The 12005-nt window shown below is 41.8% G+C and overlaps 1 protein-coding gene across 1 annotated transcript in view; it reads right to left on the bottom strand.

Annotated features, from left to right (window-relative positions):
- The window catches only part of LOC141802935 (inactive phospholipase C-like protein 2), a 42979-nt gene that overhangs the window by 15183 nt on the left and 15791 nt on the right, over positions 1–12005 (bottom strand). Inside the window, exons 2-9 of the mRNA XM_074686756.1 lie at positions 7927–8028; positions 7568–7717; positions 7265–7425; positions 4458–4926; positions 2741–3955; positions 2386–2635; positions 1981–2267; positions 1115–1318 (exon numbers count right to left, since the gene is read on the bottom strand). Of these exons, the coding sequence (XP_074542857.1) occupies positions 1115–1318; positions 1981–2267; positions 2386–2635; positions 2741–3955; positions 4458–4926; positions 7265–7425; positions 7568–7717; positions 7927–8028 (2838 nt within the window). The remainder of the gene's footprint in view (positions 1–1114; positions 1319–1980; positions 2268–2385; positions 2636–2740; positions 3956–4457; positions 4927–7264; positions 7426–7567; positions 7718–7926; positions 8029–12005) is intronic.

Here is a 12005-nt window from a genome sequence, read left to right on the forward strand (position 1 = left end):
GCAAGGCTATTTTTAAAACATGCAGAGCAGAAAGTACAGATACTTGCCTGAAAATGTAAGGAGTAGAAGTAAAAAATTGGCTAACAAATAATTACTCAATTTAAGTATAGATACCCCAAATTTTTACCTAAGTAAGGTAACAGAGTATTTTACCTAGTTACTTGACACCTCTGCTTCACATAAGCACTCCTGGAGTTTTAAGAAACTTTCAGGAGCTCTTCTCCTAAAACATTTCCAAACTTGAATTAGGGATCAGGACATGAGTCTCTTGAGAAAGGACACAACGTCAGGATATTATTCAATGTGATGTTGAAAGGATGGAGGTGCAGACATTTTTGCTTTTCAGGTTTTGAAAATGATTCTTCTTTTAGTCCCCTGATGCTTGTATCTATCCTGATGCGTGCTACCCTTCCATGTCAACGTCATGGTAAAATTTTCCTTGGGGCTGTCAGGAACAAATTTCAAGATCTTGGATGCAAAATTTGAGCAGATTGATTTAACTCATGCAGCCTATCTGAAAGTATCTGCAAGTCTTTAGGTGTGTTTTACAGCTAATGCCAAGACCTCATTTAAACAGCCTTTACATCCTGCACGTACAAACTGATTCATTCCACTTCATGGGTCATTGCAGAGTCGACAAACGAATCCTTTCACTGCTATGTCACCCTCTTCCTTTCTTTCACTTCCTCTCTTTGCCCCGCTCTTAGCAGAGGAGTTTTCTCGCCTGCAAGATTTATTTAAGGACATTACAGAAATTAATTCCAAGAGCTTTCTTGGTGGACGAAGGAAGTTTACAGTTTGTTTGAGTGGAGACACAAAGAGCATTAAGACCAAGGTTAATCTGCCACTTTCCTTTTTATGAGCCTTTCTGCAGCCAGGACAAATGGGAATACTGTCTGCCTCGTAATGATGAGCGTTCACCTTGTGTTTGTGAGAAGTCTAAGGCTTAAAGGAAACCTTTGTTTGGGACGGGGGGTTGTACTGTTTATTCCAGTAGACAGGAGCTGGGAGGAGTTTTTGTGATCTGTGCTGCTTTTGTTTGCTCTTTCCTTCCGTTGAATGTGTTTCATAGATGCCATAAGTACATAAACTGTCAGCTCTCTTCCTTCCTCACCATTTCATAGGTCGAGACAACCCGGCGGAGGACTTCTGGTAGGGGTCCCTGGGGCTCCAGACTTGGGTAGTGGTCCCGGAGGTCGAACAGTAACAGCGGCACCCCATCTGGTCCTGACATCCTGGAGCCCAGGGCGAGTACGCACTGCATGAGGTTAGCTGTCGCCGACACCCCGCACAGCTCCCTGAACACCACGATCGAATTCTGTGGGAACATGAAGGATGCTCATTAAATGTGACACAAAAAGTAATTTCCTCACTCTGATCAGCGAACAGCATGTACTGATTGGAAAACTAATAATAGATAAATAAAACCCTGTGAAATTTCTCTCCCACTCCGTCTACGACAACAACGTTCAGACACAAACACACAGGTGATCAAAGGCTGCCACTGTGAAGAAGCTATTCCTCTTTTCCTTCTCCCATTGATTTGCTCTCCTGCTGTTCTCTCCTGCAGCTGTAGTTGTTAAATAGAATAAACGGAGACGAGTGCATACCAACAGTCCCAGCACACTGACTGAACATATAATTATAGTAGAATGGCTCCAGGCTGACGCAGGTGCCAACAGGACAAATTTGCTGCGTGATTCATAAAGGTTAGATCAGCTATGAAAATTGCAGAAAATTCATTTTCATGGCTCTTATTGCCTCTTTTTTATTTGCACGATGAATCATTTCTGTTGAAATTGAGAAAAATAAAACATTCCTGTTCATCTCTTTCAGCCTATTACCAACAAAATAAAGTACACGAGTTCAGGCTGCAGAAATGATTTCCTTTCAGACGTTGGTTTTCTCCAATTTCATTAATTTTTCTGGTTTCAGTGAAATGTCAGAAGCATCAGGAATGACATCCTCAGTCCTGCTCACCTGCATGTTCTCCTTCAGGTCTGTTGCTTCTCTCAGCAGAGGAGCAGCTGTCTTGAAAACCTCATCAACGGCCCGGACCCCCAAGTCTCTCAAAGCTGGGTAGTCCCTCCCCTTGCGAGCCTTGCGAACGGACAGGCCCCTTTTGTGTGGTTTTCCTCCTCCTCTTCGATTGGTTAGCGCCACGTGGACGAACAGCTTGGCGTGGATAAGATCCTCTCCTGTCAGTGACTGGAGCGGCACATGTCTGTATCCTGGCTGTAGACTCTCCAGAGGGATGGTGTACTGACCTGTGAGGTAAGGACATCCTGCTAAGTACCAAAGCACTGAAACGGAGATGATCATTTCACATCCAGCCTTCAGCTATCAAATTACGTGTTGGAATGCATTAACCTCAGGGACACAGACCTATGAACTCATCTCCAATAAAGTCATCGTCCAGCACCACAAAGCGAACCATGGCCAGCTCAGGCAAGTTGATCTGGAACTCAAAACTTTCATCAAAGATGGGGTTGTCTCCATTCTGGGTCACAGTCCTGGTGCGACGCTCTGTGCAGTCAGCAGGGATGCCATGGATCTCAACATACACGTAGGGATCAACCACATCCCCTTTGGCACCTGAACCCCTCGGCTTAGGCAAGTTTTGGCCGCTGATAACCTGAGGAAACATTAAAACAAAGACTCTTATCTTCTGTTTGTAGTTTCACAGACACAATGTAATCACGGCGCACATTTCCTGAAGTGTACTCATGATTCCACCAACCTTCACATGGAGCAGCTGTGGAGCCACACCAGGCACCGTGTCCCTGGTGTCGGCACTGAAATATGACACCTCCTGCCGCATGATGGCCGGTCGCAGGACGTAACCACAGCTCCCATTCTGTCTGAACCAGGCCGTGTTCAGGTCCATCATCAGTCCCGCTGTCTGAAAATTCATGGACACAATCTGGCAACCGCACTTCCACAGATCCTGAGGGTTCATGTTACTCGAGTCAATACGCATGGGGCTGGGGTGCACTCGTGACAGGTAGTGCTTGTTGTGATTGACAAAGTCACCAGGGCTCTCGCTGGCGAGACGCACAGCCAGCGCCTCGTGAAAGGAACACAGCTCCCAAGGTTTTTGGCATTTGGCTGATGTCGCAAAGTCAATGAAGTTCATTGAGCGGCAGAGAGTTACGAGATCAGAGAGCTCCTTCAAGAGTTGGAAACGTTTGGGAGTGAGATGAATGGGGTTAGATGGAGTAGTTGGTGTTACGGGAACATTTTTCTGCACCGCCTCCTTCTCATTACCCCCTGCTGCAGTGTTCGCAGCCTTCATCCTTTGACACATCTCTGCCCCTTCATCTTCTTCACTTACCTCGCCATCCTGTCCATCAGGACCTGGCCCTAACTTTTTACCCTTTAGCAAAATGCGATGCCTTAAGTCATGCGGTGATGGTAGGTAAGACGCACCTTTGTCTGGGGTGTCTGTGTACAACTTCTCCCCAAATATCCGTATGAGATGTTGCCACATGACTCTCTGCTGTTGAAGCGAACAGTGGTTCTCAATACAAACAATTAATGGATAATCCGACGCTACAAATGCAAACTTTCCGATTGCTTCTAGCACACAGCGTAGGACGAGCGGGGTGGAGAGCGTTTGTCCGATACACACGATGGGCTCCTGATCAGGGCCGTCCCAGACGTCCACCTCCACACATCGGCAACCCATCCTGAGGGCTCGGATGTAGCCGGAGATGTCAGAGGGACCCCGAAACTGGTCCTCTATGAGGTAGGTGTTGTGGGAGGAGTTGATGAAGTAGTGGGACAAAGGCTGCGTCATGTCTTGGCACACTGTGTCATGCTCCCTGTCAAAGAGGTGGCACTCTGCTGAAGTGAGGTAGCTGGTGAAGCCGTCCAGCGACAGGTATCCTTGCTGCCGGCCCTCCTCTGATGGCTCATGGGACTGGATGAGCTTCAGACTGGTCTCCTCACTCACCTGAGGGACACAGTGAGAGGAGAGAATCACAGATGGAGGACAAAGTGGATAATCAGAGACTTACAGCATGAAACTGGAAGGCTTGGATTAACTCGTCAAAGGTTGCCTGACGTGTTTTCTCTATTATCAGTCTGCCGTAATTAGTCTGTAAAGTCACTGAAGCTTGTCCAAAGAGCTGCAGCACACATACTAAGAAGAACCAGGAAATATTTTCCTTGCTTGTCAACGTCTCTACAGCAGCTCCTCACACCTATGTGTAATTTAGTTTTTGGACAGCTGGAGGAACCTGATGTCTTTTTTATATCTACAGGTGTCTTTTATCTGTTGTCTCGTTGTTGCTGTCTGAACATCACCTTTTCCATCAGCCCTTCTGTCTCTTTTCTGTTTCTTGGCTCAGTCAGTCAAAGCAAACTGATGTACATCTGGTCCTGTTTGGGATTTTTAATATGCTACTTTGTAGATCAAATGATTTCTTTCTGCTTGGTTGACTTGTGATACCTACGTGAGCCATGCCCTGCTCAGCCTCGAGGAACCTCATCAGGTCTTGGGTGTCCAGAAACTCCTTGTTGCTTGAGAACTGCACCAGGAGAAAGTAGATCTCTGGACGTGTGCAAAAGTCGTGGAAGACCTCGATGAACTCCTGCTTGGTGACGCGCTCATTTCTTCTTGCGGCTCGTTTGTTTTCGCCCTGTTCTTTAACCCCGGATGCGTTTTCTATGGTGAGCCCACACATCTTCTCTCGAACTCTCTGAAGTTCCTTAAACCTGTGCTCCACTTTGCTGCTGCTCACTCCAGGGTTCACGGTCTGTATCAACTTGACGGCCGACTGCAAGCGGATCCCTTCATCGATGTCTTCCTGTCTGACTGAATCAGCAGCAGAGGAGAACAACTGCTCCAGCCACACATGGCGAAGACTGTCCTGGCTGCTGGCGAGCATGTCCAGGGCGTGTTTCCCGTACTGCATCAGATACCTTAAAGAAGACGACAGAAGAAGACAAACATGTTGATTTGATACAAAAGGTCTGAATTGTTTTGTGTATTTTACCTTTCTACATTTAGGAAGTTTTTGTTTCAATTGTCACCCTTGTAAAAAAGTTTTGGCAAAGAATCATAAAAGTCTAATTTAATTTGCTGTCAAGATGTGCTGCTCACTGCAGACGCTAAGATTTTACTTTTCCTCATAATACAATCAACACAAAGCAAAGCCTAAGACACCTACTCTGTGATTGTCTGGCATAAGAAAGGCTCAGTTCAACCACAAATCAAATCTTTTTTATTACTTTCAGAAGAAAAAGTTCCTTTTGTATGCCCCACAACTCTTGTGCAAGCAATAGCGCTTTGTGGAAAAATAACTTTTTAAGCAAGAGAATCCTGAAGAAACATTTTTATATCAATTCTGACGCCTTGATGTTTACCTGACTCTGTTTAGTCACAGTAGACTTGATCATAGTGAAGCTTTACTTGTGCATAGAGAACAGACACTGAGTTGACTCAAACACACCTGTTCAAGGTTTCAAAGAGGCCCCACACTAATCTTTTAACAAAACACAACACTAATGTCATCCAGCAGGAGGGTACGCAAACACACAGCTGGTCCTCGTGGACTGCCACATAGAGTGAAGATAGTTTTTCCATCGTTAAGAATCTCCAAATGCATCAAGTTAAAATATTAACAAATGACTTTAAGGGTGATTGGAAATTAAAGTTTTGGGGTTTCTCAGTTAACGAACAATGATAACAGCCTGACCAAACTATCAGAATCAAGGATTATAAGAGTTATGTGTCAGCAGGATCTGGTCCAACAAAATTTATCTTCAACAAACCTGATTAGTCCAGTGGATCTTTCACCTTCTGGTGTATAGTAATGCCTGCAGTGGCCAGCTATTTGAAAGTTAATTTCACTTAAGCGCAAAGGTTTCTATGGTGAAAGTACTTCTCAGCCTTTCAGTTTTTTTCCTGAAGTGTTTTTATTCTTCTTAAGACATGAAAAATGTATTAATCGTTTTTTTCCAAATAATCATTTTCTTTTAAAAAGTTACAGACATGCATCGGAGGGTTTAAAACGTTATTAGCTTTGAAATATAAAAATTCAAAATGTGTGAAATACGTTGGAATGTTTTGCAAAGCGTAAAAGTGTAAAATAATTATTCCCAGAATTAAATAAAACACAATTTAATTTGTTTATACACAAAATCTGTATGGTTTTACATTGAATGCCCAGAGGCATGCAGTCCCTGGAGTGGATATGTCTGAAACTTTCTGAAAAAAAAAACTAAACATCTGACAAATAAATAAATGAATAAATAAATAAATAAATAAATAAATAAATAAATAAATAAATAAATAGCTTGAAGTCCTAAGAAGAATTAAAAAAAAACTTAAGGGAAAAATCTTGGTACAGGTTTTCATATTTCATGCATCAGAGGGTTAAACTGTTTCCCTGTTGGCCTGAGACCAGATTTTAAAATCCTGGTTCTGGTCTGTAAAGCTCTGAATGTTGAGGCCATCACACATTTGTGATCTTTATGTCTGCTTTATGTCTCCCAGAGCACTTTTCAGTTTTTTTCCACCCAATATCTGAAGCGTCTTTAAAAAAATGTCAGGTCAGCTGAAACCACCCGACTGGAAGCCACATGCTAACAGCTGCCTCATTCTGACTTTATGTTCAGATTTTAAAACTTTTATGATGTATTTAAACTGGGGCTGCTGTCACGTTTGGGTATTGACTGCCTTTAAAAAAATTGACTGTTATTTACTGAAAGTGAGCAAACAGTAATACAGTGTTTTGTGCCACTTGAGGAGTTTTTTTTAATTTAAAAATAAAAAGGTTATCTGTGGACACTGTGTGACACGGAATCAAACACAGACACATGCTTCCCTTGTTTTGTTTTTGCTTAATTTGATTGACAGTAGTAGTTTTTTTCAAAGCTATTTATAAATAGTGCAACAAAATCATGCTGTGATTTTTGGGGGGTATAACAGTCATGAGGGGGAATTTGATGTGACAGTCCTTATTTTAGAAACCCGTTTTAGCTATTTTTCAGTTTCTTTTTGAATGCCACCTGAATGTTTCTTCAGCTCTTTGTCTCAATGTTTTGGTGTCTTATGTGAAGCTCTTAAAATGGACTTATATTGTTTTTGGATGACACCTGCCTGTTGGACTTCTTATTTTTGTGTTTCAAACATAACTGCAGCTTTGAGAAAACGTTAAGAAACTCTGAGAATCAGAATTTTGACTTGATAATACCCGTTGCTGTGTTTTACTGGTGTATATTAGAGTTTAGGCTACATGCATCTGTGCAGTCATACCTCAGGCCAGTCACCCAAATGTTTGCCACTTCAGCAGAGTTGGCCACCAGATCTAAGCTCTCATACATCTCGCCGTAGATGATGGAGAATGCACAGTCCTCAGAAATCTGCTCATAAACTCCACTGGTGCGAAAGGTTTCTGTGTTACGACCAGTCCGGACCTAGAATTTAAGATTAGATACAGTAAAACAAATCAAACGCTGTCTACAGCAAGGCACTGGGTTATAAATATTTCCTTTGCTCTGAGAATCAGTGAGGTTATTCATAAAGAGCTGATTTAGAGTCTTTTCTCTTCGCGCTAACCTCTCTTATGGAGGCCAGAGAGATCCTGGCTTTGTCCGACTCCTTCTTGGACGGCTCCCAGCACAGAGCCTGGAGGCCTGTGTCCAGCAGGTAGTATCGCTGGTATACACGGGAGTTGGTTCGGATTTTCTTCAGCTCACTCCCTTCAACCTGAAAACAACATATGGATGCAGTTATCACCAAGTGGTTCTTTATGTAGAGCTCTCTCCATTTCATAAGATAACATGCTCTGTTGAGTGTTTGATGGCAGCCTGAGATCTCACAGCAACCTCTGACACATCCAGAGCTCACTGAATATTTCATGTAAAGGTATGTGAAGCCTGCTTGTTATGTAAAGGGTCAAACCGTAGCTGACCCACCATGGAGTGGATGCAGTCTGCAGCACTGCTAATCTTCTTCTCTGACAGGCTGCTGCTGAAGGACACAGTCTTCTTCCTGTCCCGACTGGCACGTGACCCATCCTGATGAGGAGGACAGAGGGAAGGACAGAGCAGATAAAGAGAGGAGGAAGAGGCGGAAGAAGAGGAAAGAGTTGGAGGAGAAAACAGAGAGACACACTTAGAAGAGTACTCCCAGCTTGGGCATGGCGATCATTGTTCGTGCAGAATGGATCACAACGGATTATAAGGCATATCAGCTTATATAACCATACATAAACACAGATTACTCCGTCTTCCACATGGAGCCTCCTCCTCCCAATCTGTTATTGTTTTTCTGATGATGAAAGCGTTTGCTTGCCCTTGCCCTTCAACATTACACCATTAATCATACCTGACTAGACAGAGACAGCGGGCTGCAGCGTTCTGACTCTGCCCCTCCACGACGACATCAGCCGACCCAATCAGTTTATCTAAGCTCACCATCACAGCTCATCCATCTGATTTATTGACTGGTCAGATGTCACCCCCGCAGAGGGTCTTATGCAAAATAATAAGTGCACATATATGGGGGTGTAGTTATTCAATTATGTATCTATTAGAGTCCTGATCAGATCAAATTAAAGATTTAAATGGAAGCGTATTTAGAGGCGGGTCAGCTGGATGACATGACGGTGACTGATTCAATCCTGAGAGGAGTGGTAAGGATGCAAACACCCACATACTCATCATACAGCTGTCTGGTTTACATCTATAGGTTGTATGTTACTGGTAAGGCTTAGTAAAGGTGTGATGGCACTTAAAAAAGCCTGGCTTCTGCCAACTAAGTCCTGAATCAGGTCTGAAAGTAGAACTACAGCGTATGTCTGGCTTTACTGCAAAACTGTTGACCTGCATAGCTTTGGCACCGCCTGAGAGCTCCATTCATTGCCCTGTCCTTCTTCATTAACCTTTTAAGCACTGATGCCTTTTTTGAGAGAAATAGGAAAACTGATGGAGAAGAAAACCAGAAAGAGGAAGTGAGCATCAGCACACGACAAAGGGCCGCAAGCCAGCCACCCTGTAGACCTCAGCCTACCACACATGGGTCAAGCAACTCAACCATGAAACCAAACCAGCACCCTTGCTGCCAGTGTATTTAAATCTGTTTGAATGAGTAGTAAAATCCTATCCCTCTGTGTGTTAAAGGTCTGAACTCTCAGCAGCAAACAGCAGTTTAGAAATACTCAGTCCATGATGTTCTTTGTTGCTTTTAAACAAAAATAGAGACCTCGGCATTGATTTTAGTCCAGGGTGACCATTAGGGATGCACAATATTGGATTTTTGCCGTTATCCAATATGCCGATATATCGAAACCCCTTTTGGCCGATACCGATACCGATAATCTCAAGTTTGTTTGTTTGTTTTTTTCACTGTAAAGAAAGCTAAGTCTATCCTGTACTGGAATTTATATGTTACTCTTATTGTGACGGTCTTATTTGTTTAAGAAACACACATAAAACAAGACAAAAAACATTTGATTTTACCATAAATAAGAAATGTATTATTTTTTCAAACTCAAGACATTCAGTATTGAAATACAGAAAAATAATTTCTTTAGATCACATGAACTTTAAATGTACAATGCATTTTTAAACATAACCAAGTTGCATTTGATTATTTTAGAGCTACTGTAACAACCTGGTGACAGACACAGAGCTCTGCAGTGCAAATAAATGAAGTGCTACATTTTATTTAAGGAGCTTATTTTTCAGATGGAAAATAATAATAATCCTAACTGAATAGCACCTTATCGGCTGTGCATATCGGCAGAAATTTTCATATCTGCCGATACCAATAAACGTGTTTTTAAGCTTTTATCAGCCGAAACCGATATTGTGCCGATAATATCGTGCATCCCTAGTGACCATATTCTGAAAACCCAAAAAGAGGACACCCTACCTGGCCTCTTGGAGATAAAGCAAAAATACCCAAAGATACTTTAAGATTACAGAGTAGCTTTATAATGCATACATTTATTTAAAACTCTCATTTTATGGTTACAGAGAAAACTCTCTGTGGCATAAACATAAATAAGTCCTTCCAACATGCTTAGATAGAAAGAAAAAAAAGAGGTAGCCTATTGCTCAAAAACATATATCTTTTGTGAAAAAATTTAAACAAATCCTCAAAATCTAAGTTAAGAATAAACAAACAAAAATAGTTGTGTGATTCAGTGATTTTTTTTTCTTTTTTTGTAAATAGAAGAAAAGAGAGGTCACCCATTCTTGGATTATTTGGGCGAATATAAAACATAAATAATGACTCAAAACAAAGGAAAAGGCGACAACAGGTAGCATGTTCTTCATTTTTGTACTCCTCATCCTTACTCTCTTGTTTTTGTGCTTCTTTTTTCTCATTTACATCATGACCCATGTGGTGTGCATGCTCAACATTTTGACAGGTAAGTACATTGAAATAATGCCTGTGGCCCGATGCAGCCTTTAATAACAGATAATAATGGTCTCTGGAGTAAGCTGAGCATTTTAGAAAATCTTATGAAATCTTGTCGAATATTATTTTATGACCAAAAAGGAGGACACATCCAGGCAGAAGAGGACATATGGTAAATAGGGATGTCCCAATACATATTTTTTTCCTTCTGATTTCCAATTTTTTCATATGTTTTGCCGATGTGATAAATCCCGTACTCCGCTGGGTGACTCTGTTGTATATGACGAATCATATTTGTTGTATTAAAGTGAGCCCTGTTGGTTCCTCCTCAAGGAACACTCACTTTACAAATGTTGCAAGATGCTGTTTTACTATCATTGCTTTCCAAAGAGAAGAAGTCCCACACAGCAGACATTTTTGCAACGTGGTTTGATTTACAGCAGCCGTAAAGCGTGACGGTGCTGAAACGCATGAAAACTGGAACAGTTCCGATGGTGTAATGAAATCTGATACCATCAGATCCTCCTTAAATAACCATATCAGGCGTCAGTACTGATCAGTGTATCAGATCAGGACAGTCCTAGTTTAAAGTCTGTTAAATTACTGACTAACAACTCGTCAAAGGAGCTTTAACTTGCTTATGTCAGATAAAAATAAAAAGTAACCATTGCAGCTTCAACATCCAAGCAATAAGCCTCAAGATAATCAATAAAACATAAGGCATGTTAGCTCAAAAAAATGCTTTCTGAGTCTTTCATATCTATAAACTTCCAAATAGATAAGATACATATAGGATGTATTTTTTGTTATTATCCAATGAGATAAATGTCCAGATGTAATTCAAACAGAGAATACACCAGAACTGAATCAAGAACCACACATGGAGTGCAGATATTTTTATGAATGAATGATCAAACCCATCGGCCTGTTGATGAAAAGCCTGTTCACATACAGGAAGCTCACATCTATAGAAGTTAACACAATCAGCAGAGGGCTGATCAACATTTTAATATTTATAATGAAGATCAGTGAATACTGATCAGTGTTTGATTAATCTCATCAGCATGTCTCTGATTTCATTCAAATACGAGTTCATTTTAAACCTCAAGAGCACTTTGGCCTTTCATGAGCAAAGAAAGGGGGGGACCCTTCATCTGAAAGAAATATAAAAGGCAAAAGGAGATAAGAGAAAATAGATAGAGAGCCATGTTTCATCTAAAGAATATGAATGAACATGAGAAAGAGGGGGAGCTTAATTCACTGAGGATGAAACAGTTTCCCCCAGAGGAAAAGGAGGGTACATAGCCATCACAGATCCTCATAGAACGCCTCATTAGGATGGGGAAGTGTTTCCAATGGCGACAAGTTTTTTTTTTTATAAAGCCTCTGTGGTGAGGGAGTCATCGAGGGAGGGAGGTGGCGCTCTAAAAATACCTCTGGTGCCTTGGGGCATGATAGAGGCAGTAAAAAGGGGGCGTGGACTTCAGGACCCTCCCTTTGAAACCCTTCATTTACGCTGACAACCGCAGGAAGAGAAAGCAAAAGTGGAGGCTCTGACTGCACCTAAAAAAAGATAGCAGGTGGCAGGAGATCTATTAACAAAACAAAGCGCCAACTTTTAATTGAG

This window comes from Halichoeres trimaculatus, unplaced genomic scaffold, assembly GCF_033239565.1.
Source record: "Halichoeres trimaculatus isolate MK-OKI-2021-1 unplaced genomic scaffold, fHalTri1.1 fHalTri1_scaffold_14, whole genome shotgun sequence".
NCBI classification, from domain to species: domain Eukaryota; kingdom Metazoa; phylum Chordata; class Actinopteri; order Labriformes; family Labridae; genus Halichoeres; species Halichoeres trimaculatus.